Genomic DNA, 27305 nt, shown 5'->3' on the forward strand with positions numbered 1-27305 from the left:
AGGATGTTTCTCAGGACCTTGAACAGCGAGTCCAGGCTCTTGCACTCCACGTATCGGTGCGCCACCGTCTCCACTTTACCGCAGAACCGGCACTCCGGGGACGTGTCGGTGAAGCGCGCCAGGGAGGCGTTGGCGGTGACGGTGCCGTGGGCGACACTCCAGCCGAGGTCGCCGACGCGGTTGTACGTCGGGCTGGAGTAGAGTTGCCTCCAGCGAGGCCTCTCCGGAGACACGCAGGGCAGCAGGGCTCTCCTCCAGGCCTGGTCCTTGTGGCTCCTCAGGGTGTCCTGTTGGTGACACCGGACCATGTAGGAGTAGAGCACCTTCCTCTTGACATTTGCGAAGGCCACCTCCGGTAGGTCTCCCAGCCGGCACGGGTCGTGATCCGCCTTCACTTGTCGGCACTGGCGATGCAGCGGCACGACGGAGAGCTCCGGTGGAGGGGACCGAGAGGGGCCTCGTCATCCCCAACGCCGATGGGGGGCGTTCTCCCCGCTGCCGCTGAGAAGGCCCCCTTGGCTTCGGCCAGGATCCGGGCAGCCACCCGGAGCGACTGCAGCCCCCCGTCTTTGCGGCCATGTCTGCCGGTCCGAGCCACCGGCCCCGTGTTCCAGGCTCCACCAGATCTCCCGTTCTGGTGAGCCGCGTGTTGGCGAGGCGCCTCTCCGTGCCGGGGGTGGCGGTGGTGGTGGATGGCAGCTTTGTATTGCGGGTTCCTGAGGATCGGTTCGAAGACCAGATCTTCGGCCGATCGCGGCTGGTTCAGCCTCCTGACGGCGAGGGAGCTCCACGTCGGCAGGACGCTCCTGTAGAAAGGTGGCAGCAGCTGTCCCAGTGGGAGGCCCTGCAGGTCCCCCTCTACCCCTCTCTCTCTCTCCCTCTCTCTACACCTCCACCCCTCCCTTTCCACCCCTCCACCCCGCTCTCTCCCCCTCTGCATGTTGGGAAGAGGGTGCGTTTTCCCTGCGTTCCAAGCATTCTATGACCCGCGAACGACGGCCTAGTTTTTCATCTGCATCATAGCGTCGCTAGAAAGAGTTTTTTGTGCTTCACGGTGACCTCTTTCGCTCTCAGAGCTCCATCGAGGGCTCCTCATCTCTCCTCCAGCACTGTGAGTGTCTCCAACAACACAGGACCGTGCTGTGTCCCAGCTCTGTCTCCCTTTCTACTCGAAACACACTCGCTACGCGGCAGGCCTGCTGGCTTCCTCACAGCCCTAGCTCTCTTTTGTTTTTACGATGCAGTGGAAACAAGAAGATGCTCGGTGTAGTCGGCACTTTGCTTCGTTCATCATTTCGTAATTTTTTTTTTTACTTTGCTTTATGTAAACCCCCACCTCTCGCTCACTCTCTCGCTCGCTCTCTCGTCCTGCACGCAGCCATTCTTGCCCTAGCGCTCACTGGCACTTTGCTTCGTTCATCGTTGCGGTATTTTGTTTTTATCGCTTTGTTTTATGTGTTCCCCCCCCCCCTCCTTTTTTAAATACATATTTTACGTGTTTTCCCATTGTGCAGCAAAATCAACCTGTGCTACTTTCTTCGTAGACACCAACATCAACACGAAGAATCACCCTCTGATCCTCCTCCTTACTCTTTCCCTATCTCTATACCCCCTCTCTCTACCCCCTCTCTTCCCCCCCCCCCTTCTCTCCCCCCCCTCTCTCCCCCTTCTCTCTCTCCCCACCCCCCGTCCACGGACTTTTCCCGTTTCCCGGAAGAGAGAAAGAGAGAGCGACCCAAACAGAAGATTGCCATCAGCTCACGTTGGCAAAATGTCAAACCTGCAGTTGGGTTTCCCCTCCTAACTTACGGCAGGCGTGAGAGTCAGAGAGTGAGAGTGTGAGAGTGTGTGAGAGTATGTGAGAGAACATATGTGAGAGAGAGAGTGTGAGAGTGTGTGAGAGTGTGTGAGAGTGTGTGAGAGAACATATGTGAGAGAGAGAGTGTGAGAGTGTGTGAGAGAGTGTGTGTGTGTGAGAGTGTGTGAGAGAGTGTGTGTGTGTGGAGACGCTGCTGCTGAGACTGGAGCGTGCCACTAAGAGGTGGGGCCTTACCATCAACCCCACCAAAACTAAGCACCTGCCTCGGTATTTTGTACCATTGGACACTCCACCCCCACAACTCCGAATCGGTGATGGGGCAGTAGTGGAGAGAGTGGGGAGTTTCCCAAGCCTTGGCAGTGTGCTGATGACCGGCTCTAGTTTAACAGCAGAGGTCTCACTCTGAATCAATCGAGCGGCAATATCTTTTCATCGGTTGCGTAACGCTGTGTGGAAGCTACCTGGTCTGTCGCTCCGCACGAAGCTTCAGGTCTTCTGGGCCACAGTCATTCCCTCCCTTCTCTATGCTTGCGAAACGTGGACCCCCCTAATGGAGCATCTTTGCCGGTTGGAAATATTAAGGCTGGCCTGCCTACGATCCACCTGGGTTTAACCAGGCTGGATTGTGTGAGGAGCTCACAAATCCTTGAAAGATCTGGGCAAAGTCCCATCGGTGAGCTCTTCCGGCAGGCAAGGCGGCGTTGGCTGGGTCATGTAGCCCGCATGCCCAGCCACCGCATGCCTAAACAGCTTTTGTTCGGCCGGATCGAGGGGGCTAGAGAAGAGATGGAGTGATGTGGTACAGGAGGACGTGGAGCTGAGTGGACTTGCCGATGACCGGTACCAGCGGTGTCAAGATCTGCCTCTGTGGAGGAGGCTCGTGAAGGACGCTACTGGGCAGTTGGAGGCAGTCGCCCTCCAGCAACAATGGAGGGCGGAGGAGCGATGCTCACAACAACGAGCGGAGCGCCGGGTGGCTAAAGCACAGCAAGTAGACACAGTAGGGGGCACAGGTGGTGCATCAGCCAGTCATCTCGGTCATCTCAGTCAGTCGACCCGTGGCACCTGCTGGGTCTGCCCCGTGACCCCTTGCCAGTGGGCGTTCGACACTTCACGTGGCCTCAAGGTGCACATGGCCTGGCACAAGCGTCGTGGTGATGTCACCACCACTTAGTGGTGAATAGCGGTTGTTGTGTGTTGTGTGTCTGTGTGAGTGCCTAGGCGTAGTGTAGTGGTTAGCGCTACGCTGCGCTACAAACCTGGCAACCCAGGTTTGATCCCGATCACGGCCACCAACAGTGACAATTATTTGAACTGGTCCTGGGCCTCCCCTAGGTCGACTCGGCCTCAAATGAGTACCTGGTGGAGTAAACATCGCCGCTGGGAAGACAAAGGCGGCCGGGCGTGGTGCTGGCCACCCACCCCTTCTGTGTGTAGCCACAGCGCCGGTAGCCTTCATAGACGCTGCTGCTACTAGCTACTAACTAACAGCACTTGCCCCTACAGCTTGTCACAGGCTACACGGGGGACCTTTGTCTGTGTCTGTGTGGTGGTGATTGTGACGTCACTCCTCCCACGTGCAGGCGACATGAACCCTGTCACGTGGCTGCTGCTGCTCCTGGTGGCCGCAGGCTGCGTCAGCGGTGAGCTCCTCAACCTCAACACCCCCCACCCCCCCCCCCACCACAAGCCACTCATTGGGTAGTGTATAGTGTAGTGTATAGTGTAGTGTATAGTGTAGTAGTGTATAGTGTAGTAGTGTGTAGTGTAGTAGTGTATAGTGTAGTGTAGTAGTGTGTAGTGTAGTGTATAGTATGGGTTTCTATGTGAGTCTGAGTTTGTGTGTGATTCTATGGGTTTCTGTGTGAGTCTGTGGGTCTGTGTATGAGTCTGTGGGTTTCTGCATGAGTCTGTGGGTCTTTGTGTGAACATGGCCGGAGTAACGGTTGTAGGTCAGGAGTATGAACCCGTTGGGGTGGGCATCGCTGTGAGGGTGAGGTTTCTGTAACTGAGCCGGTCCCATTCAATGGCGTCCTCCTACGCATCACAACATTACTCCACAAGGACATGGAAACGGAGAGTGGGGTGACCCCGGGACTTCAGGTTGGATGGGAAACTTTTCGACATCAGGAGGCTCCAAGCAGCCGCAGAGATTTGAATCTGAGCGTCCACTTGAGCTCCAGTATGCGGATGACTTCGCTCTGGTGGCAAGCACCCTGAAGCTCCGCAAGCCACAACCCACCCCGGCTGCAGCTGTGAGAGTGTGCAGCTGAATGGAGGCCGTCTGTTAACATCCCAAAGCAACAGAGGCGCTAGGTCAGTGGTCATCCGAGCCTCCGCCTGGACCAGCCGCATTCCCCATCTCGGACTCCACGCTCGCCATCGTTCCCCTCGGAAGACCGCGACGTCCGCCGGGAACATCCAGCACCGGATCACGCAGGCCTCGCCCCCCTTTGGACGACTCGGGTTGGAGGGTTTTTCAGCAACGGTAACCTCCACCCCAAAGTTGCGGCATACCGAGCGGCGGGCTGTGTGCTTCCGCACTCCTCCATGGACGTGAAACGTGGACGGTTTGCAGCCGACACCTACGACAAACAGAGCCGCTTAGCATCCAAATGCCTCCAGTCGCGTTGTGAAAACGAACACCCCAGCAAGGACCGTGTTCCCGCACTTAAGAATCCTGCAGAGAGCTGGCCGCAGGAGCGTCGAGGCGACCGTCGCACGCAGCCTCAACAGCTCAGGCGGCTCATTGCCACGGCCATCCGAATGCCGGCGGACCGCCTGCCCGCCAAAGATGGCGTACGTACGGACAGCCGGAGCTGGGCCGTCGCTCTGCAGAGTTGGGCCGAAGAAAAACGGCTCAAGGATTGGTTGAAGGCCTCGCTAAGGAAGCGTGGGGTAGACCCCCCCCCGTCTCCCTCGCGGCCGTTTGCTGCTGACCGTTCCACCCCGGCGCGGCCTCTGCCATCGAGGAGCGCGGTCGGCTGAAGGGAAAAAAATTGCCGAAACGCGGCCTGGCGAAGCGACAAAGGAAGCAGCGTGGACGTAGCTGCACCGGTCCCAGCGGGACCGGCCTCCATGTGCTCCGTCTGTGGCAGGACCGCACGGCCATCAGAGAACCCACAAGAAGTAATGGAAGTCTTCATCGGATGCGATGGACTAGCTTAAGCACGTGTGTGTGTACGTGTGGTGATGTCACCGCCACTTAGTGGCGAATGGCGGTTGTTGTACGTCAGTGTGAGTGTAGAGGTGGTGCTGACTACTCACCCACCCTGTGTGTGCCACAGTGCCAGTAGCCTTCATAAGCGCTGCTACTTGCTACTAACAGCCAATTGCCCCCTACAGCCCTGCTAGAGGTGACACGGTGAATGGCGTCCATCTTTGTGTCTCTGTGTGTGTGCCCAGGTTGGGCGCGTGCCGTGATGCACAGACTGGAACCGTCCGAGCTCGTGAAGGCGCCGCTGGGAGGCAACGCCACCCTGCGATGCTCCCTGCCGGTGGAGGTCGCCAGCCTGAGCCTCAGTCTGGTCCGCTGGAGGGAGCCGCTTACGAAAGAAACGGTACGGGAACCTTGTTGTTGTTTTTGCTAGGCATCCAAGTTATGGAAAAATGGCGTCGTCTCACCACGAGTGTCAGTAGAACAGTATACTTGTGTATGGCATTGTCTTTGATAATTACGTAACTATAATGTTCTTTGGCGTTGTCTTTGATAATTACGTAACTATAATGTTCTATGGCGTTGTCTTTGAAACTGATTGGCCTACACCAGAGACGGCAGCCTTCTTCAGGGCCCAGTCTCACTACCGGTGTCAGAGCAAAGAACGCCAAAAGGTGAACAGCACAAGGGTGATCCACCATCGGCGCATTTATAGCTCGGGGTGAGCAGCTACAAATTTGACTTTAATTCCAGTGTCAAAGTCATGGAAAAATAAGAATATGGTTTCACCCTTCTTGGCAACGCAACAGCAGGAGTTGTGTTCAAATGTTCTAACACCAAATAGAAACCTTTTGTTAGGAATCTCTGGTCTGGCACTGGTTTATAAATTGTAAATGTACCACATTTATAAATGTACTCACTGAAATATATGCTACGTGTGTCTTACAGCGTGTGTGCGTGTGTGTTGGGGAGCGGTGGGGGAGTCGTTTAGCGCTACGCTGCGCTACGAATCGGGTGACCCGAGGTCGATTCCCACTCAGGGCCACCGCCAGTGACGATTATTTGAACCCGTCCTGGGCCTCCCCTAGGTCGACTAAGCCTCAAATGAGTATCTGGTGTGGTGTGTAGTACACATCACCACTGGGGAGACAAAGTCGGTCGTTTACCGTTCCGGCCTTCATAGGTGCTCGCTAACAGGCTGTTAGAGACTACTCTGTCAGAGGATACTGGGGAATCATTGTGTATGTATGTGTGTGTCCGGCAAAAACAACCCCCTACCTCCCCGTGGTGCCGGACGGGCAACGTTGTCGTGGACAGTGCCATGGGGTGGAGGGCCAATTCCTATTGGCCTCTCCCCTCAGAGCGTTTGTGACCACCGTAGCGGCTAAATGGGGACTCTGGATGGGTGCGAGGGGCTGGTAACCCCTCCACCTTCAATAAATTACCACTAAACCAGGTGAAAAATATCTAATTAATAAGCTTGTGCCGGAGGCTCCGGGGGGATAGGTGTATATGACGTCTCCTGGCCAAACCCCATTTGGCGGAGCCAGGAGACTGAATCTTTACCCTTGGGGCTCCACCAGAAACAAGAAAAAGCCACTACGTGTGGCCACGTGGAATGTTCGAATGCTCACTGCGGAGGAGAGGCTGCCACTCCTCTGTCGGGAGCTGGACTGGTACTGCCTGGATCTCTGTGGCATTGAGGAGGTCCGGTGGACTGGCTCTGGTTCCTGCCACCATGAGGGGTGGACAGTCCTCTACTCGGGGCAGGAGACTGTCAAGTAAAAGGGTGTGGTTCTTCTTCTGAACAAAAGAATGAAGGGGACGTGGGAGCGTGGCGGTGAGGTGTGGGAAGCTGTAAGCCCCAGGCTACTTTGGGTTCGCCTTCCCATCAACCGGAGGCAAGGAGTGGTAGCCGTGGTTACTTATGCCCCCACCGAAGAAGAACATCCGTGGAGGGATGCAGGCAAAGCCAAATAAGTCAGATGCCTTCTATGACCTCCTGTCACAGGTGCTGGCTAAAGTGGCCCCTCGGAATAGTCATCTTGTTGGGTGACTTCAATGCCCGAGTTGGTCATGATGCTGGCACCTGGTCTGGAGTGATTGGTAGGCATGGGCCAGATCAGCTCAATAACAACGGTAGGAGGCTACTAGATTTTTGTGCAGCCCATGGGCTTGTAATTATCAACACGCTGTTCTGGCATCGGCGCATCCATACAACATCATGGATGCATGCCGGGTCCAAGCAAGAACATCTGCTGCACTACATAGTGACGGACCAGCGGATGCGAGCCCATGTCCTTGACACCAGGACCTACCGTGGAGCTGATCTGCCCTCTGACCATCGACTAGTCATCTGTAAGATGCGCCTGCCATTCTTCCACTCCGGTGGTGGGTGTACACCAAGGACCACATTCCAACCTAAGGTGGCCTGGTCTCAGATAGCTGATGGAAGTTGCAAGCGAGAATTTCATCAACGCTTGCAGCTGGGGTTGGCATCGTCCCCCACTCCTCCTGATGTCGAGGGTAAATGGGCGAGGTTTAGGACTGTGACTCATGCAGCTGCAATGACTGCTTTGGGTACGCGGTCCAGACCTCACCAGAGACCCTGGCTGACAGAGGAGGTGTTCAGGATGGTTGAGAAAAAGCGACAGTCCCACTATAATCGTCTACAGCATCCCATGTCAGAGAATGAAGAGGCTTACCGCAGCCTTTGCTCGGAGATTCGGAGAGCCGTGAGGCGCTGCAAGGATGGGTGGTGGTCGCGGGTTGCTGAGGAGATGGAGTCTGCCTCAATGGCCCGCAATCACAAATCACTATTTAATTCCATAAAAAAAGTAACCTGCAGCGCCACACCTATTACCATCATTAGGGGAAAGAACGGTGATCCAATCTCCGACCCCCAGGAACAGGTTTGCAGATTTGATGAGCATTTCTGTGAGGTCCTGGGGGAAGGGAAATCTCTCAGCCAGGAAAACATCATGGCACAAAGTGGGGATGACCCTGCTGAGGCTGCGGTGCCTCAAATATTGGAAGAAGTCACCCCCTGTGAGTGGCTGGCTGAGGTGCCATCTATTGAGGAAGGTCTAAAGGCGATCCAGAGTCCGAGACCAGGAAAAGCACCGGGCAGAGATGATCTCCCAAGCGAAATGCTGAAAGAGGGTGGCGTTTGTGCACAGACTGCCCTATATGACATCATAACAACAGTCTGGTCCACTGGACGGGTTCCGCAGGATTGGAAGGATGCTCTGGTGGCCTCCTCTTTAAGAAGTGGCACCGCACAGACTGTAACAACTACAGGGGCATCTCACTCCTCAGTGTGCCGGGAAAGGTCCTGGCAAGGATTATTCAACATCGCCTTGCTAGGCACGCTGAGGAGAGGCTTGCGGAGCCCCAATGCGGTTTCAGGAAAGGGCGGTCCTGCACAGATGCCATATTTTCTGTCCGTCTGCTACAGCAGAGGTGTAGGGAATTCCAACAAGACCTACATCTCTGCTTTATTGACCTGGTCAAGGCCTATGATGCCATCAGTAGGCCTGGGCTCTGGGTTGATCTTCGTGCTTTCGGAGTGCATGATCCGCTGCTCATGATCATTAAGGACCTTTATGATGGTGAGCGGGCCCGGGTAAAACTACGTGGCCGGGAGTCGGAGCCATTCCCTGTTCACTTTGAGATGCGACAGGGATGTTCTCTGGCTCCAACATTTTTTTACATTCATTTCGACCATGTAGTTCATGAAGCCTTCAATAGCTGTACTGGAGGAATTTCCACTTGGTACAGATATAATGGGAGGCTGATCAATGCCTGGGTGCGATCAAGGGATGGCTCCCTATTGGTCAACCATGTTACGTATGCTGCTGCTCATTCAGAGGAGGAGTTGGAGACGCTTCTGTTGAAACTGGAGCATGCCACTAAGAGGTGGGGCCTTACCATCAGCCCCACCAAAACTAAGCACCTGCCTGGGTATTTTGTATCATCGGACACTCCACCCCCACAACTCCCAATAGTTTATGGGGTGGTTGTGGAGAGAGTGGAGAGTTTCCCATACCTGGACAGTGTGCTCATGACCGGCTTCGGTTTGGCAGTGGAGGTCTCACTCCGAATCAGTCGAGCGGCAATATCTTTTTATCGGTTGCATAACACTGTGTGGAAGCTGCCTGGTCTGTCGCTCCGCACGAAGCATCAGGTCTTCTCAGCCACGGTCATTCTCTCCCTTCTCTACACTAGCGAAACGTGGACCCCCCTAATGGAGCATCTTCGCTGGTTAGAAACATTTAGGCTGGCTGCCTACGATCCATCCTGGATTTCACCAAGCTGGATTGTGTGAGGAGCTCACAAATCCTTGAAAGATTTGGGCAAAGTCCCATCGGTGAGCTCCTCTGGCAGGCAAGGCTGCGTTGGCTGGGTCATGTAGCCCACATGCCCAGTCACCGCATGCCTAAACAGCTTTTGTTCGGCCGGATCGAGGGGGCTAAACGGGCCCTGCACGGGCTAGAGAGGAGATGGAGTGATGTGGTACAGGAGGCACGGGCTAGAGAAGAGATGGAGTGATGTGGTACAGGAGGACGTGGAGCTGAGTGGACTTGCCGATGACTGGTACCAGCGGTGTCAAGATCGGCCTCTGTGGAGGAGGCTCGTGAAGGACGCTACTGGGCAGTTGGAGGCAGTCGCCCTCCAACAATAATGGAGGGCGGAGGAGCGACGCTCACAACAACGAGTGGAGCGCCGGGTGGCTAAAGCACAACAAGTTGGCACAGTAGGGGGCACAGGTGGTGCATCAGCCAGTCATCTCGGTCATCTCGGTCAGTCGACCCGTGGCACCTGCTGGGTTTGCCCCGTGACCTCCTGCCAGCGGGCGTTCGACACTTCACGTGGCCTCAAGGTGCACATGGCCTGGCACAAGCGTGGTGGTGATGTCACCGCCACTTAGTGGCGAATGGCGGTTGTTGTTGTGTTGTTGTGTGTCTGTGTCTGTGTGTGTCTGTGTGCGGTGCTAGCTACTGCTTCTTTCGACTTACCCAGTTACGGCCACACGGGGGGGGGGGGTGATCTTTGCCGCTGTGCGCACCCCACAGGTCTACATTTACACGGCGAGTATGAACCAAACTCGGACCAAGTACGACTACATCGTGCCCACGGTCGATATTGGTCGCGGCGAGAGCTCGCTGCTGTTGCTGGGAGTGGCGCACTCCATGGCCGGTGTCTACCAGTGCCAACTCGAAACCGTGGGAATTGGCTCCTACCTGCAGGACGTGTTGCTGGAGGTGTTCGGTGGTGAGTGGGGGGGTGATGTAGGGTGTAGCGAGTGGCCTCTGACCTCTAGCCGACTGTAGGGGCAAGTGCTGTTAGCGAGTAGCACCTATGAAGGCTGGAATGGTACACGAGGAGGTGGGTGGCCAGCACCACGCCCGGCCACCTTTGCCTCCCCTAGTGGCGATGTTCACTACACACCACACCAGGTACTCATCTTTGGCTGAGTCGACCTAGGGGAGGCCCAGGTCCGGTCCAGATAATCGTCGCTGTGGTTTTGGCCATGAGCGGGAATCAAACTTGAGTCGCCGGGTTCGGAACGCATCATATCGCGCTAACTACAGCACCACCTTTCACCACCGTATGCACAAATATGTAATGACATGGTGGCACCTGCCGGCCGGGAAAGCGAATCACAGGTATGGGCACGGTTGAAGAGGTTTCTGGGGCAAAGGTAACAGGTGGGGTTATCTGAGATACATTGGGAGCCTGCTCCAAGATTCCACGAGAAGTCTTGGGTCCTGGCTGCGTCGCTACTTGTCGTCATCTCTCTCTGTCGTGCGGCCACGTGGAAGATCTCCTGCGGGGTTTCCACCGCCATCGTCATCACGCCGCCAGCCAGCGGCGTGGCCGAGTGAGGGCGGTGGGACCACGCCGAGTGATCGGCTGTCTGTAGCCAGCGGAGACGTTAATATCTCAGTGTTGTACTCAGAATGAGAAGATAAGGTTATCCTGTGTTGTGCTAGTTTGAGAAATAAAAAAAAAAGTACCCTCTACACGACGTGTCACGGAAGTCGCTCATTACACATAGACACACATGCACACGGACAGACAAACACACGACACAGACACACAAACACTACACACACACAAACACTACACACACAGACACGACAAACACACCGGATACACACACGCATCACACACGACACATACGACACAGACACACACACATAACACACACGACACACACACACACGACACACCCACACACGACACAGACACACATAACACACATGACACAGACACACACACGACACCCACACACGACACACTCATCATCGCCATCATCTTCACCGCGATCGCCGGTGACCCCCTCCGCCAGGTCTGTGCGAGGAGCAGCCTCTGACCACGAGGGTGGAGGTCTCCGCGGGACACTCGCAGCGCCTCCCGTGCTCCGTCAGCGGCGCGGTGCCGCAGATCGAGCAGCGGTCGCTGATCGTGCGGTGGGACGTCCACCTGGACAACGGCTCCAACTTCGTGGTGGGTACGGGGACGGGGGGCCGGGCGCCTCTAATTACGAACATTCCACTTACGAACATTCCACTTACGAACATTCCACTTACGAACATTCCACTTAAAAACGTTGTCCTTACGGACGTTCGACTCTTTCTACTTACTCATCTACTTACAACAATTAGATGTATCTACTTACAAACATTCGCCCTCTGGAACTTAATTCGTTCACAAGTAGAGGAGTCCCTGTACTATAGTGTAGTAGTATATAATGTAGTGTAGTAGTGTATAATGTAGTGTAGTAGTATATAATGTAGTGTAGTAGTATATAATGTAGTGTAGCAGTATATAATGTAGTGTAGTAGTATATAATGTAGTGTAGTAGTGCATAATGTAGTGTAGTAGTATATAATGTAGTGTAGTAATGTATAATGTAGTGTAGTAGTGTATAATGTAGTGTAGTAGTGTATAATGTAGTATAGTAGTGTATAATGTAGTGTAGTAGTATATAATGTAGTGTAGCAGTATATAATGTAGTGTAGTAGTGTATAATGTAGTGTAGTAGTGTATAATGTAGTATAGTAGTGTATAATGTAGTGTAGTAGTATATAATGTAGTGTAGTAGTGCAAAATGTAGTGCAGTAGTATATAATGCAGTGTAGTAGTATATAATGTAGTGTAGCAGTATCTAGTGTAGTGTAGTAATGTATAATGAAGTGTAGTAGTAAATAATATAGAATATAGTGGTATATAATTTAGTGTAGTAGTGTAGTCATGTATATAATGCAGTATAGTAGTGTATAATTCAGTATAGTAGTGTATAATGCATGGTACTATTGTACATGCAGTACAACACGTTGGGAACAAACTTCTGGAACTTTACTCGTTCGCAAGTAGCGGCAGTCCCTGTGTAGGGGCTGTAAATCGAGAATGACGTTGGAACGTCCAACCCAGACAACCGCTCCCAACGTCGCGAGCGCTGGGGAAGTGTTGAGATGTTTTTTTGTTCTCTCCAAGGAACCCTGACGAAAGACGCGATGCCAGCCAATGTTGATACTTATCAAACGGGTGCCATGGTGGGTCTGAGATGTTAACTGCCTCGCCTGGTGTGCAGGAGGTCGTGGGTTCCATCCCCACTGTGTGGGTTCGGTGGGGAGTGTGGCTAGGAGATGTTAACTACCTCACCCTGGTGTGCAGGAAGTCGTAGGTTCGATCCCGACTTTGACGCCTGCTCCTGTCGGTAGTATGGGCCGTGTTGAGTCTATGTTGCAGTATTTAGTCTATTGTGCAAGTTTGAGTCTATGGGTGACAGTGTTGAGTCTGTGGGTGACAGTGTTGAGTCTGTGGGTGGCAGTGTTGAGTCTATGGGTGGCAGTGTTGAATCTATGGGTGACAGTGTTGAGTCTATGGGTGACAGTGTTGAGTCTGTGGGTGACAGTGTTGAGTCTGTGGGTGGCAGTGTTGAGTCTGTGGGTGGCAGTGTTGAGTCTATGGGTGGCAGTGTTGAATCTATGGTGTAGTGTTGAGTCTATTGTGCAAGTTTGAGTCTATGGATGGCAATGTTGAGTCTATGGGTGGCAGTGTTGAGTCTATGGGTGACAGTGTTGAGTCAATGGGTGGCAATGTTGAGTCTATGGGTGGCAGTGTTGAGTCTATGGGTGGCAGTGTTGAGTCTATGGGTGGCAGTGTTGAGTCTATGGGTGGCAGTGTTGAGTCAATGGGTGACAGTGTTGAGTCTATGGGTGGCAGTGTTGAGTCAATGGGTGACAGTGTTGAGTCTATGGGTGGCAGTGTTGAGTCTATGGATGGCAATGTTGAGTCTATGGGTGGCAGTGTTGAGTCTATGGGTGACAGTGTTGAGTCAATGGGTGGCAATGTTGAGTCTATGGGTGGCAGTGTTGAGTCTATGGGTGGCAGTGTTGAGTCTATGGGTGGCAGTGTTGAGTCAATGGGTGACAGTGTTGAGTCTATGGGTGGCAGTGTTGAGTCTATGGGTGGCAGTGTTGAGTCTATGGGTGACAGTGTTGAGTCAATGGGTGACAGTGTTGAGTCTATGGGTGGCAGTGTTGAGTCAATGGGTGACAGTGTTGAGTCTATGGGTGGCAGTGTTTAGTCTATGGGTGGCAGTGTTGAGTCAATGGGTGACAGTGTTGAGTCTATGGGTGGCAGTGTTGAGTTTATGGGTGACAGTGTTGAGTCAATGGGTGACAGTGTTGAGTCTATGGGTGGCAGTGTTGAGTCAATGGGTGACAGTGTTGAGTCTATGGGTGGCAGTGTTTAGTCTATGGGTGGCAGTGTTGAGTCAATGGGTGACAGTGTTGAGTCTATGGGTGGCAGTGTTTAGTCTATGGGTGGCAGTGTTGAGTCAATGGGTGGCAGTGTTGAGTCTGTGGGTGACAGTGTTGAGTCAATGGGTGACAGCGTTGAGTCTATGACAGTGTTGAGTCTATGACAGTGTTGAGTCTATGGGTGACAGTGTTGAGTCTGTGGGTGACAGTGTTGAGTCTATGGGTGACAGTGTTGAGTCTATGACAGTGTTGAGTCTGTGGGTGACAGTGTTGAGTCTGTGGGTGACAGTGTTGAGTCTATGGGTGACAGTGTTGAGTCTGTGGGTGACAGTGTTGAGTCTATGGGTGACAGTGTTGAGTCTATGACAGTGTTGAGTCTGTGGGTGACAGTGTTGAGTCTATGGGTGACAGTGTTGAGTCTGTGGGTGACAGTGTTGAGTCTATGGGTGACAGTGTTGAGTCTGTGGGTGACAGTGTTGAGTCTGTGGGTGACAGTGTTGAGTCTGTGGGTGACAGTGTTGAGTCTATGGGTGACAGTGTTGAGTCTGTGGGTGACAGTGTTGAGTCTGTGGGTAACAGTATTGAGTCTGTGGGTGACAGTGTTGAGTCTATGGGTGACAGTGTTGAGTCTGTGGGTGACAGTGTTGAGTCTGTGGGTGACAGTGTTGAGTCTGTGGGTGACAGTGTTGAGTCTATGGGTGACAGTGTTGAGTCTATGGGTGACAGTGTTGAGTCTATGGGTGACAGTGTTGAGTCTGTGGGTGACAGTGTTGAGTCTGTGGGTGACAGTGTTGAGTCTGTGGGTGACAGTGTTGAGTCTATGGGTGACAGTGTTGAGTCTATGGGTGACAGTGTTGAGTCTGTGGGTGACAGTGCTGAGTCTATGGGTGACAGTGTTGAGTCTATGGGTGACAGTGTTGAGTCTGTGGGTGACAGTGTTGAGTCTATGGGTGACAGTGTTGAGTCTGTGGGTGACAGTGTTGAGTCTATGGGTGACAGTGTTGAGTCTATGGGTGACAGTGTTGAGTCTGTGGGTGACAGTGTTGAGTCTATGGGTGACAGTGTTGAGTCTGTGGGTGACAGTGTTGAGTCTTTGGGTGACAGTGTTGAGTCTATGGGTGACAGTGTTGAGTCTGTGGGTGACAGTGTTGAGTCTTTGGGTGACAGTGTTGAGTCTGTGGGTGACAGTGTTGAGTCTTTGGGTGACAGTGTTGAGTCTGTGGGTGACAGTGTTGAGTCTGTGGGTGACAGTGTTGAGTCTATGGGTGACAGTGTTGAGTCTTTGGGTGACAGTGTTGAGTCTATGGGTGACAGTGTTGAGTCTGTGGGTGACAGTGTTGAGTCTTTGGGTGACAGTGTTGAGTCTATGGGTGACAGTGTTGAGTCTGTGGGTGACAGTGTTGAGTCTATGGGTGACAGTGTTGAGTCTGTGGGTGACAGTGTTGAGTCTATGGGTGACAGTGTTGAGTCTTTGGGTGACAGTGCTGAGTCTTTGGGTGACAGTGTTGAGTCTATGGGTGACAGTGTTGAGTCTATGGGTGACAGTGCTGAGTCTCCGCTGCTACCCTGCCCCAGGTATTGCCGCTCCGCCAGGGTGAGCGTTGGGAGGGGCTCCCGTCCTGGCTGCGGTTCGATGGCGACCTCCGGGCAGGCGACGCGACCCTGGGCCTGTCGGGGGCCTCGGCGACCCACAGCGGCCTCTACTCCTGCACCCTCACCGCCGCTACGCCCGCCGCTAGCGCCGCTAGCGCCGCTACCGCCGCTACCGGCGGGTACTGCGTGTCTGGAGATACTGGCACAGAGTGCCGGAGGTCCTACCGCCTGTCGGTCGTTGGCGGAGAGACGGAGCCGTACGGAGACGGTGGTGGCGGCGATGGTTGTGGTGGTGGCGGTGGTGGTGGCGATGGTTGTGGTGGTGGCGGTGGTGGCGGCGATGGTTGTGGTGGTGGCGGTGGTGGCGGCGATGGTTGTGGTGGTGGCGGTGGTGGCGGCGATGGTTGTGGTGGTGGCGGTGGTGGCGGCGATGGTTGTGGTGGTGGCGGTGGTGGTGGCGGCGATGGTTGGCGGGTGGCGGCGATGGTGGCGGCGATGGTTGTGGTGGTGGCGGTGGTGGCGGCGATGGTTGTGGTGGTGGCGGTGGTGGCGGCGATGGTTGTGGTGGTGGCGGTGGTGGTGGCGGCGATGGTGGCGGTGGTGGCGGTGGTGGCGGCGATGGTGCGTGGCGGCGATGGTGGTGGTGGTGGCGGTGGTGGCGGTGGGATGGCGGTGGTGGTGGTGGCGGGGTGGTGGCGGTGGTGGCGGTGGTGGCGGTGGCGGTGGTGGTGGCGGTGGTGGCGGTGGTGGTACATTACCCCGGAAACGGTTGGGAAGGGAGAGGATGGGCGGCAGGAGGATGGAGGATGGAGGGATGGAGTGGGATGGGGAGGGAGTAGGAGGAGGAGAGACAGGGGGGGAGGAGGAGACGGAGGGAAGGAGTAGGATCGGAAAGGAGGGAGTAGGATGGGGAGGGAGTAGGATGGGGAGGGAGTAGGATGGGGAGGGAGTAGGAGGAAGAGAGAGGGGGAGAAGTAAGGAGGGGGAGGTGGAGGGAGGGGAGGGAGTAGGAGGTGGTACCGCCTGACAGTCCGCGGAGAGACGGAGAAGCACCACCCTGGTGGTGGTGGTGGTTGTGCTGCGGTTAGCGTTACGTAGCGCTACGTGGTGTAGTGTATAGTGTATAGTAGTGTAGTGTATAGTGTACGGTAGTGTAGTGTATAGTGTAGTATACTAGTACAGCACAGTCCACAACATTAATCCAAGTACCGTGATGCTTTGCCAATCATCACCACCGGCATCGTCATCACCACCATCATCGTCACCGTCACCGTCATCATCATCACCACCATCATCATTGTCATCATCATTGTCATCATCACTGTCACCACCTTCATCGTCATCATCATCATCATCATGCAGACAGCCCGAATTGGTGGTAGTGGTGGGTTTGACGGCACATTAACACGATCTTACCCAACCAAAAAAAAGCGATAATACAGATGATCAGTATCGTCTGAGTATCGTCATCTGATTATCGTCTGAGTATCGTCATCTGAGTATCATCTGAGTATCGTCTGAGGAGTATCGTATTGTCCCCTTCCAAAACCTCAGTGAAAAATACCCAGCTTCAGACCGAGATAGAGCGCCTGGTGGAAAGACTAGAAGTTTCATCAATGAATTTCTGAACTATATATTGCCAAATGGGCAGAATGTTTCTCGACAGTGGCTACTCTACTCACCCTCGACAGGATGTGTGTGCACTGTTTTGCATGCAAACTGCTCTCCAGCAAGCTCGGTGGCTTTCGTCAGGGGTTGAGTGACTGGAAACACCCTGAAAGAATAGGGGAACACGCAAAGAGTGCAGAACACAGATCAAGCATGCTTGCCTTGCACCAGCGGACAAAGGGCAGTGCTGTAGATGCAGATCGCATGCAGCAACTTGATGGGGAACGTAAATACTGGAGGGACATTTTTGAAAAGAGTTGTAGCAGTGGCTCAAGTTCTTGGGTGAAAGAGGACTTGCGTTTAGGGGAGATGATGAACGGTTTGGGTCAACGAATAACGATAATTTTCATGGCATCCTAGAATTGCTGCTATCACAATTTGACCCATTCTTAGCTGAACATATTAAAAAGTTTGGCGGAAAAGGAAGAGGCACAATGTCCTATTTGTCATCGACAATGTGAAGAGCTCATAGAGCTAATGGGTCAGAAAACTCGCCACACAATAGCAGTTGAGATTTGGGATGCCAAATATACTCTTATATAAGCGCACAACTTTATCTATCTGTGGCGAACGCTGCACTTTCTGTTGTTTTCATGCAGGGGGCGCTGTAAACCTACGCGCCCCCTGCATGGACGACGGAGGCGCAGAGACAGACGTTCGATCGCGTTGGAATCGATCTGCAGACGGCAGTCTTCTGGCACGGCCAGCTCTATGTCGCCTTATCTCCACCCCGCGATCCCAACCAGGTGAAAGTCCGCATCGAACCGAACCCCGGCAAGGCCATCTACTTAACGACTAGAGAAAATTCACACGAAATGTAGTTTTCAATGAAGTCTTCCAGATGTAAAATGATATAAGCTTTTAATGAAGAAATACAATTATCTAATTCAAAACATTATACAATTCAAAGTTGTTTCATTTTCAAACTTCAAAACGGAGCATCGGGAGCTTGCGTGGATGCGTCGTTCGTGTGCAACTTTTTCGTGACTTTCCTGGCCCAAGGCCATAAATGGTTGTGAGGGTCACCACAGGCGGCCCCGAACAACCCCCAGTTTTTCAACAATTGTTGACTCCACTCCAGACCTGTCACATTTGGACCAATTTACGTTCAGATTCCGGTTTGTTAACAGCAGCGGGAATGTGGTGGAGTGATTCCTGGGCTTTGAGCCAATTGAGAGCCACACTGGTAAACGTTTAGCAAACTGTGTGACTGATGGTGGAGGGCCTTGGGTTGGACCTCTCAAACTGTAGAAGTCAGTCATATTTTTGGGAAAAACAAAACATCCCAGGGAGATTTGACACGGGAAAATTAAATACATTAACTAATATCTGGCACTAAAGATGTATTACAGAAGCTATAAACAGAAGGTGTGTACCGGACTAATTGCTCATGTGGCAAATGCTGCGTTGGCCAGGCAGGGCGAATGATCACCACGAGACTAAAAGAACACCAAAGAAAAATTAAATACTCACAAACACAGCTGGCGGCAGTGGCAGAACACGCGTGCCAACAAGAACACTCAATTGATGTTGATGATGTTGAAGTTCTGTGCAAAACTAGATACTACTGGCCACCGAAATTGAGCGAAATACAAAAATGATTTTAACCGTTCGGATAGTTTCCGACTTAGTGGTGCTTGGAAGAAAATCGTCAAAGAATGCATCTTCTTGGTTCTTTCGGTAAAGTCACGTAGAAGGGAAGTAATAAAATAATAAAAATAAAACATAATAAAATAATTCTCACGACGTTTCGGCCACAACGCAAGCAGCCGTCCTCAGGTGAAGACCAGGTCTGTCGAGAAGACAGCGTCTGAATGTCTTCTCGACAGACCTGCTCTTCACCTGAGGACGGCTGCTTGCGTTGTGGCCGAAACGTCGTGAGAATTATTTTATTATGTTTTATTTTTATTACTATTAAAATTGTATTATGTTTTATTTTTATTATTTAAAAATTGTATATTATTATGTTTTATTTTTATTATTTTAAAATTGTATTTTATTACGTTTTATTTTTATTATTTTAAAATTGCATTTTATTACGTTTTATTTTTATTATTTTAAAATTGTATTTTATTATGGTTTATTTTTATTATTTTATTATCTCCCTTCTACGCGATGACTTTACCGAAAGAACCAAGACGATGAATCCCTGCAGCCACGAAAGCTTTAAATCGAAAAAAAGAATGCATCGTTTAAATGCGCGCCTATACAGACCACCATACATCATTGGGGATTACAGGATGCAGACAATAACAGGTACTGCTACAAGGGCTGTTGTGTGATGACTCAACAGACCCCATCACACACTCACACACGAGCATCGACCTAGGGGTGTCCAGAGCGGAGGGTTCACACGTGTTCCGAGCTGGTGGCGATGGTGGAGATGGTGGTGGCGGTGGCGGCGGTGGTGGCAGCGGTGGTGGTGGTGGCGGTGCCTTTGGTGGCAGCGGTGGCTTTGTCTACGGAGCTGCAGTTTCGGTATCTTCTGAGCAGCACGAAGAGCAGCGCGGCGATGACTCCGACCCCGGCAAGCAGCGAGCAGATGACGGCCAAGAACGTCGTCACTGCACTCGCAAGAAGATAAAGAGCCCCCGGGGAGCCTTGAACACTAAACTACTACACTATACACTACTATACTATACATTATACACTACTATACTATACATTATACACTACTATACTATACTCTATACACTACACTACACACTATACACTACACTACACACTACTACACTACACTACTACACCATACACTACTATACTATACATTATACACTACTATACTATACTCTATACACTACACACTACTACACTACTACACTATACACTACACTATACACTACTATACTATACATTATACACTACACTACTACACTATACACTACTACACTATACACTACACTATACACTACTATACTATACACTATATACTACACTACTACACTATATTATACACTACTACACTATACACTACTACACTATACACTACTACACTATACACTACTACACTATACACTACTACACTATACACTACTACACTATACACTACTACACTATACACTACTATACTATACACTACACTACTATACTATACACTATACTACACACTACACTATACTACACACTACACTATACACTACTATACTATACACTATATACTACACTACTACACTATACTATACACTACTACACTATACACTACTACACTATACACTACACTACACTATACACTACACTATACACTACTACACTACACTATACACTACACTATACACTAATACACTACACTATACACTACTACACTATACACTACTACACTATACACTACTACACTATACACTACACTATTACACTACACTACTACACTATACACTACTACACTATACACTATACTACACACTACACTATACACTACACTATACACTACACTACACACTACTACACGCTACACTACACTATACACTACTACACTACTATACTATACACTACACTACACACTACTACACTATACACTACACTATACACTACACTACACACTACTACACTATACACTACACTATACACTACACTATACACTACACTACACACTACTACACTATACACTATACTATACACTACTACACTATACACTACACTACTATACTATACACTACACTATACACTACTATACACTATACTATACACTACTACACTATACACTACACTACTACACTATACACTACACTATACACTACTATACACTACACTATACACTACTACACTATACACTACACTATACACTATACTATACACTACACTATACACTACACTATACACTACACTATACACTATACTATACACTACACTATACTATACACTACACTATACACTACACTATACACTATACTATACACTATACTATACACTATACTATACACTACACTATACACTACACTATACACTACACTATACACTATACTATACACTACTATACTATACACTACACACTATACTATACACTACTATACTATACACTACACTACACACTATACACTACTACAATACACACTACACACTATACACTACACTACACACTGCACACTACACTACACAGATGCAGGGTAACAGCGTCGTCTGTTATCCAGCAACGGCAGCTGCGGGTGACGATCGGCACGCACGCCGGTGATGACCACTTCCGCGGCGCCGGGTAGGATCACGGCAGCGGAGAGCGGAGAGCGGAGAGCTCCGTGTCTGCCGGTTCTGGGAACCGGCCGCCTTCGCGAGACGACATTGCGCTGCCGGAATTTTGTCGGCCGTCTCGGTCGGCGCATCACGGTCGGCGTTGTGTCTGGGCTAGGCGACTTGGGAGAAGCAAACCTGTGAACCTGGAAGAGTTGAATAAAGAAGGTGCCTCCTCAGAAACCTCGTCTCCCGCTCCGCTTGACACTACACACACATGGATGCTGGTCTGCCTTGCCTGCCTGGCTGGATTCCTACCTGGCTGGCTGGATTCCTAGCTGTCTAGCTGGATGGCTGGATTCTTGCCTGGCTGAATTCTTACCTGGCTGGCTGGATTACTACCTGCCTGGACAGCTGAATTCCTGCCTGGCTGCCTGACTGGTCAGGTTTGCTGCCTGCCTGGGTGCTTGCCTGCCTGGCTGGCTGGCTGGAACCCTGCCTGGCTGGATTCCTACCTGCCTGCCTGCCTGGCTGCCTGACTGGTCACGCTGCCTGCCTGCCTGGCTGCCTGACTGGTCACGCTTGCTGCCTGCCTGGCTGCCTGACTGGTCACGCTGCCTGCCTGCCTGGCTGGCTGGCTGGCAGGGCACACCCACCGTTAGGCGTGGATCCATCGCTCTGCTGATGAGCGGAAGACGAAGCCGGCTCCTCGACGTGGAGCCGGAAGGAGCAGCGGCAGTCCTCCTCCACCTCCTGCTGCTGCTGCGGATCCGGCTGCTGCTCCACCACGGCGGCGGTGGCGGCAACAGCGGTGGCGGTAGCAGAGGTGGGGGCTCCGTTGGCGGCAGCGGTGGCTCCGTTGGTGGCAGCGGTGGCTCCGTTGGCGGCAGCGGTGGCTCCGTTGGCGGCAGCGGTGGCTCCGTTGGCGGCAGCGGTGGCTCCGTTGGCGGCGGCTCCGTGGCGGACGCAGCAGGAGTAGAGGCCGCTGTGCGATGGCGACGCTCGCTCAAAGGAGAGCGACGCGGAGTGAGCGGACGAGTTGAGGGTAAAGGTGGCACCGTGTTGGTTCGCGTTGGCGCCGGAGATCTGCGAGAGACAGAGGGGGGGTGGGGGGGGTGGGGGGGGGGCAACGTCGTGTGGAGGCCTGGCTTCTATCCGTTGCATTGTATAGAAAACGCACACAAGAGAGACCCGTAAACTCACACAAAGACCCATAGACTCACACAGAGACCCACAGACACACACAGAGACCCACAGCTCCACACAGAGACCTATAGACTCACACAGAGACCCACAGACCCACACAGAGACCCACACACACAGAGACCCACAGACCGACACAGAGACCCACAGCTCCACACAGAGACCTATAGACTCACACAGAGACCCATAGAGACCCACACAGAGACCTATAGAACCACACACACACATAGACCCGTAGACTCACACAGAGACCCACAGACCCACACAGAGACCTGTAGACCCACACACACACAGACCCATAGACTCACACAGAGACACATAGACTCACACAGAGACCCACACAGAGACCCACAGACCCACACAGAGACCCACAGACCCACACAGAGACCCACACAGAGACCCACAGAGACCCACATAGAGACCCACACAGAGACCCACAGCTCCACACAGAGACCTATAAAACCACACAGAGACCCATAGACTCACACAGAGACCCACAGCTCCACACAGAGACCCACAGACCCACACAGAGACCCACACAGAGACCCACAAAGACCCAGAGACCCACACAGAGACCCACAGACCCACACAGAGACCTATAGACTCACACAGAGACCCATAGACTCACACAAAGACCCACAGACTCACACAAAGACCCATAGACACACACAGAGACCCACAGCTCCACACAGAGACCTATAGACTCACACAGAGGCCCATAGACTCACACAGAGACCCATAGACTCACACACACAGAGACCCACAGCTCCACACAGAGACGCACAGACCCACACAGAGACCCACAGACCCACACAGAGACCCACAGCTCCACACAGAGACCCACAGACCCACACACACAGAGACCTATAGAACCACACACACAGAGACCCACAGACCCACACAGAGACCCACAGACCCACACAGAGACCCACAGACCCACACAGAGACCCACAGACCCACACAGAGACCCACGCAGAGACCCACACACATCCCCACACAGAGACCCATAGACCCACACAGAGACCCACAGACCCACACAGAGACCCATAGACCCCCACAGAGACTCACAGACCCACACAGACCCACACAGACCCACACAGACCCACACAGAGACCCACACAGAGACCCATAGACCCACACAGAGACCCACAGACCCACACATAGACCCACACAGAGACCCACAGACCCACACAGAGACCCACAGACCCACACAGAAACCCACACAGAGACCCACACAGACACCCATAGACCCACACAGACACCCATAGACCCACACAGAGACCCACACAGAGACCCACAGACCCACACATAGACCCACACAGAGACCCACAGACCCACACAGAGACCCACACATAGACCCACAGACCCACACAGAGACCCACACATAGACCCACAGACCCACACATAGATCCACACAGAGACCCACAGACCCACACAGAGACCCATAGACCCACACAGAGACCCACACATAGATCCACACAGAGACCCACAGACCCACACAGAGACCCACACATAGACCCACAGACCCACACAGAGACCCACACATAGACCCACAGACCCACACATAGATCCACACAGAGACCCACAGACCCACACATAGACCCATAGACCCACACAGAGACCCACACATAGACCCACACAGAGACCCACAGACCCACACAGAGACCCACAGACCCACACAGAGACCCACACATAGACTCACACAGAGACCCACAGACCCACACATAGACCCACACAGAGACCCACAGACCCACACAGAGACCCATAGACCCACACAGAGACCCACACATAGATCCACACAGAGACCCACAGACCCACACATAGACCCACACAGAGACCCACAGACCCACACAGAGACCCACACATAGACCCACACAGAGACCCACAGACCCACACATAGACCCACACAGAGACCCACACAGAGACCCACAGACCCACACAGAGACCCACAGACCCACACAGAGACCCACACACACAGAGACCCACACAGAGACCCACACAGAGACCCACACACACAGAGACCCACACATAGACCCACACAGAGACCCGCACACACAGAGACCCATAGACCCACACAGAGACCCACACAGAGACCCACACACACAGAGACCCATAGACCCACACAGAGACCCACACAGAAACCCACACAGAGAGACCCACACACACACAGACACCCACACAGAGACCCATAGACCCACACAGAGACCCACCCACAGACCCACACAGAGACCCATAGACCCACACACACAGAGACCCACACACACAGAGACCCACACAGAGATCCACAGACCCACACATAGACCCACACAGAGACCCACACAGAGACCCACACAGAGACCCACACACACAGAGACTCACACACACAGAGACCCACACAGAGACCCACACAGACCCACAGAGACACACACAGAGACCCACAGACCCACAGACCCACACAGAGACCCACACACACAGAGACCCACACACACAGAGACCCACACACACAGAGACCCACACACACAGAGACCCACACAGAGACCCATAGACCCACACAGAGACCCACCCACAGACCCACACAGAGACCCACACACACATAGACCCACACAGAGACCCACACAGACACAGAGACCCATACACACAGAGACCCACACACACAGAGACCCACACACACAGAGACCAATAGACCCACACACACAGAGACCCACACACACAGAGACCCACACACACAGAGACACACAGAGACCCACAGAGACCCACACAGAGACCCACACAGAGACCCACACACACAGAGACCCACACACACAGAGACACACAGAGACCCACAGAGACCCACACAGAGACCCACCCACAGAGACCCACACAGAGACCCACACAGAGACCCACAGACCAAAACAGAGACCCACACACACAGAGACCCACACATAGACCCACACAGAGACCCACACAGAGACCCACAGACCCACACATAGACCCACACAGAGACCCACAGACCCACACAGAGACCCACACACACAGAGACCCACACAGAGACCCACACAGAGACCCACACACACAGAGACCCACAGACCAAAACAGAGACCCACACACACAGAGACCCACACATAGACCCACACAGAGACCCACACAGAGACCCACAGACCCACACATAGACCCACACAGAGACCCACAGACCCATAGAGAGACCCACACAGAGACCCACACAGAGACCCACAGACCCACACATAGACCCACACACAGACCCACAGACCCATACAGAGACCCACACAGAGACCCACACAGAGACCCATAGACCCACACAGAGACCCACACAGAGACCCACACAGAGACCCACACAGAGACCCACACACAGAGACCCACACAGAGACCCATAGACCCACACAGAGACCCATAGACTCACACACACATAGACCCACACACACACAGACCCACACAGAGACCCACACACACAGAGACCCACACACACACAGACCCACACACACATAGACCCACACAGAGACCCACACACACACAGAGACCCACACACACAGAGACCCACACACAGAGACCCACACAGACACACACAGAGACCCACACACACACAGACCCACAGAGACCCACACAGAGACCCACAGACCCACACAGAGACCCACACAGAGACCCACACAGAGACCCACAGACCCACACAGAGACCCACCCACAGACCCACACAGAGACCCACACAGAGACCCACACACACAGAGACCCACACACAGACCCACACACAGAGACCCACACACACAGAGACCCACACACAGACCCACACACACAGACCCACACACACATAGACCCACACACATAGACCCACAGAGACACACACAGAGACCCACACACACACAGACCCACAGAGACCCACACAGAGACCCACAGACCCACACAGAGACCCACACACACAGAGACCCACACACACAGAGACCCATAGACCCACACACACAGACCCACACACACATAGACCCACACACATAGACCCACAGAGACCCACACAGAGACCCATAGACCCACACAGAGACCCACACACACACAGAGACCCACACAGAGACCCACACAGAGACCCACACAGAGACCCACACAGAGACCCATAGACCCACACAGAGACCCATAGACCCACACACACAGAGACCCACACAGAGACCCACACACACACAGACCTACAGAGACCCACACAGAGACCCATAGACCCACACACACAGAGACCCACAGAGACCCACACAGAGACCCGCTCACCATGAGCGAAGAGCCGTTCTCCAGCCTCGCCCTCCACATCGCCCGCTCTGCCCCCCCTCCCCTCCCCTCGCCCCCTGCCCCCCTCCCCTCCGTGGGCAGGGGGCAGCGAAACGTCACGCGGTTGCCCGGCCACACGTCCAGAGCGGCTGGGAAGGGTGGTGGCGGTGGTGGTGGTGGTGTTGTTGTTGTTGGTGGTGGTGGTGGAGTTGTTGGTGGTGGTGGTGGTGTTGTTGTTGGTGGTGGTGGAGTTGTTGTTGTTGGTGGTGGTGGTGGAGTTGTTGGTGGTGGTGGTGGTGGCGGCGTTGTTGTTGTTGGTGGTGGTGGTGGTGGAGTTGTTGGTGGTGGTGGTGGTGGCGGCGTTGTTGTTGTTGTTGGTGGTGGTGACGCCGTCTTCACGTGCGGCGAGTCTGAGGGGGTAAGACAACAGGCAAAGGTCCCCCAGGTAGCCTCTAGCAGGGCTGTAGGGGCAAGTGCTGTTAGTAGCACACAGGCAAAGGTCCCCCAGGTAGCCTCTAGCAGGGCTGTAGGGGCAAGTGCTGTTAGTAGCGCACAAAGGTCCCCCAGGTAGCCTCTAGCAGGGCTGTAGGGCAAGTGCTGTTAGTAGCGCACAGACATTACCATACACTACATTATTATACACTACACTATACACTACACACTATACACTACAATACTACTATACACTATACACACTACATTACCATTTACTACATTA

General features: G+C 52.9%; 2 protein-coding genes across 2 annotated transcripts; one reads left to right on the forward strand and one right to left on the reverse strand.

Moving 5' to 3' along the window:
* Positions 1–452: 452 nt before the first annotated feature.
* Positions 453–17102, forward strand: LOC133339269 (uncharacterized). Its single transcript, XM_061547408.1, has 7 exons — positions 453–637; positions 3403–3462; positions 5225–5379; positions 10052–10250; positions 11332–11489; positions 15326–15659; positions 17074–17102. The coding sequence occupies exons 2-7, from the start codon at positions 3408–3410 to the stop codon at positions 17100–17102; spliced, it is 930 nt and encodes a 309-aa protein (XP_061403392.1). The 5' UTR covers positions 453–637; positions 3403–3407.
* A 1891-nt stretch (positions 17103–18993) lies between these two features.
* Positions 18994–26755, reverse strand: LOC133339267 (angiomotin-like). The gene is made up of 3 exons (XM_061547406.1): positions 26591–26755; positions 21826–22255; positions 18994–19575 (listed from the first exon to the last, which is right to left on the reverse strand). Exons 1-3 carry the CDS (start codon positions 26627–26629, stop codon positions 19361–19363), a joined length of 684 nt encoding a protein of 227 aa, XP_061403390.1. The 5' UTR covers positions 26630–26755; the 3' UTR covers positions 18994–19360.
* Positions 26756–27305: the final 550 nt, after the last annotated feature.

The sequence above is a fragment of the Lethenteron reissneri genome, unplaced genomic scaffold, assembly GCF_015708825.2.
Source record: "Lethenteron reissneri isolate LAM-NWPU_2019-01 unplaced genomic scaffold, ASM1570882v1 scaffold_172, whole genome shotgun sequence".
Classification (NCBI taxonomy): domain Eukaryota; kingdom Metazoa; phylum Chordata; class Hyperoartia; order Petromyzontiformes; family Petromyzontidae; genus Lethenteron; species Lethenteron reissneri.

What these genes read in the sequence shown, in the direction of transcription:
- LOC133339267 (XM_061547406.1), bottom strand. Translation starts at nt 26,629, where the DNA reads ATGTGGAGGGCGAGGCTGGAGAACGGCTCTTCGCTCATG. An exon ending in AGAACGGCTCTTCGCTCATG is followed by an intron (nt 22,256 to 26,590) that starts GTGAGCGGGTCT and finishes TGTCTCTCGCAG; the next exon opens with ATCTCCGGCGCCAACGCGAA. An exon ending in CGATGGATCCACGCCTAACG is followed by an intron (nt 19,576 to 21,825) that starts GTGGGTGTGCCC and finishes TTGCGAGTGCAG; the next exon opens with TGACGACGTTCTTGGCCGTC.
- LOC133339269 (XM_061547408.1), top strand. Translation starts at nt 3,408, where the DNA reads ATGAACCCTGTCACGTGGCTGCTGCTGCTCCTGGTGGCCGCAGGCTGC. An exon ending in GGCCGCAGGCTGCGTCAGCG is followed by an intron (nt 3,463 to 5,224) that starts GTGAGCTCCTCA and finishes GTGTGTGCCCAG; the next exon opens with GTTGGGCGCGTGCCGTGATG. An exon ending in ACAACGGCTCCAACTTCGTG is followed by an intron (nt 11,490 to 15,325) that starts GTGGGTACGGGG and finishes ACCCTGCCCCAG; the next exon opens with GTATTGCCGCTCCGCCAGGG.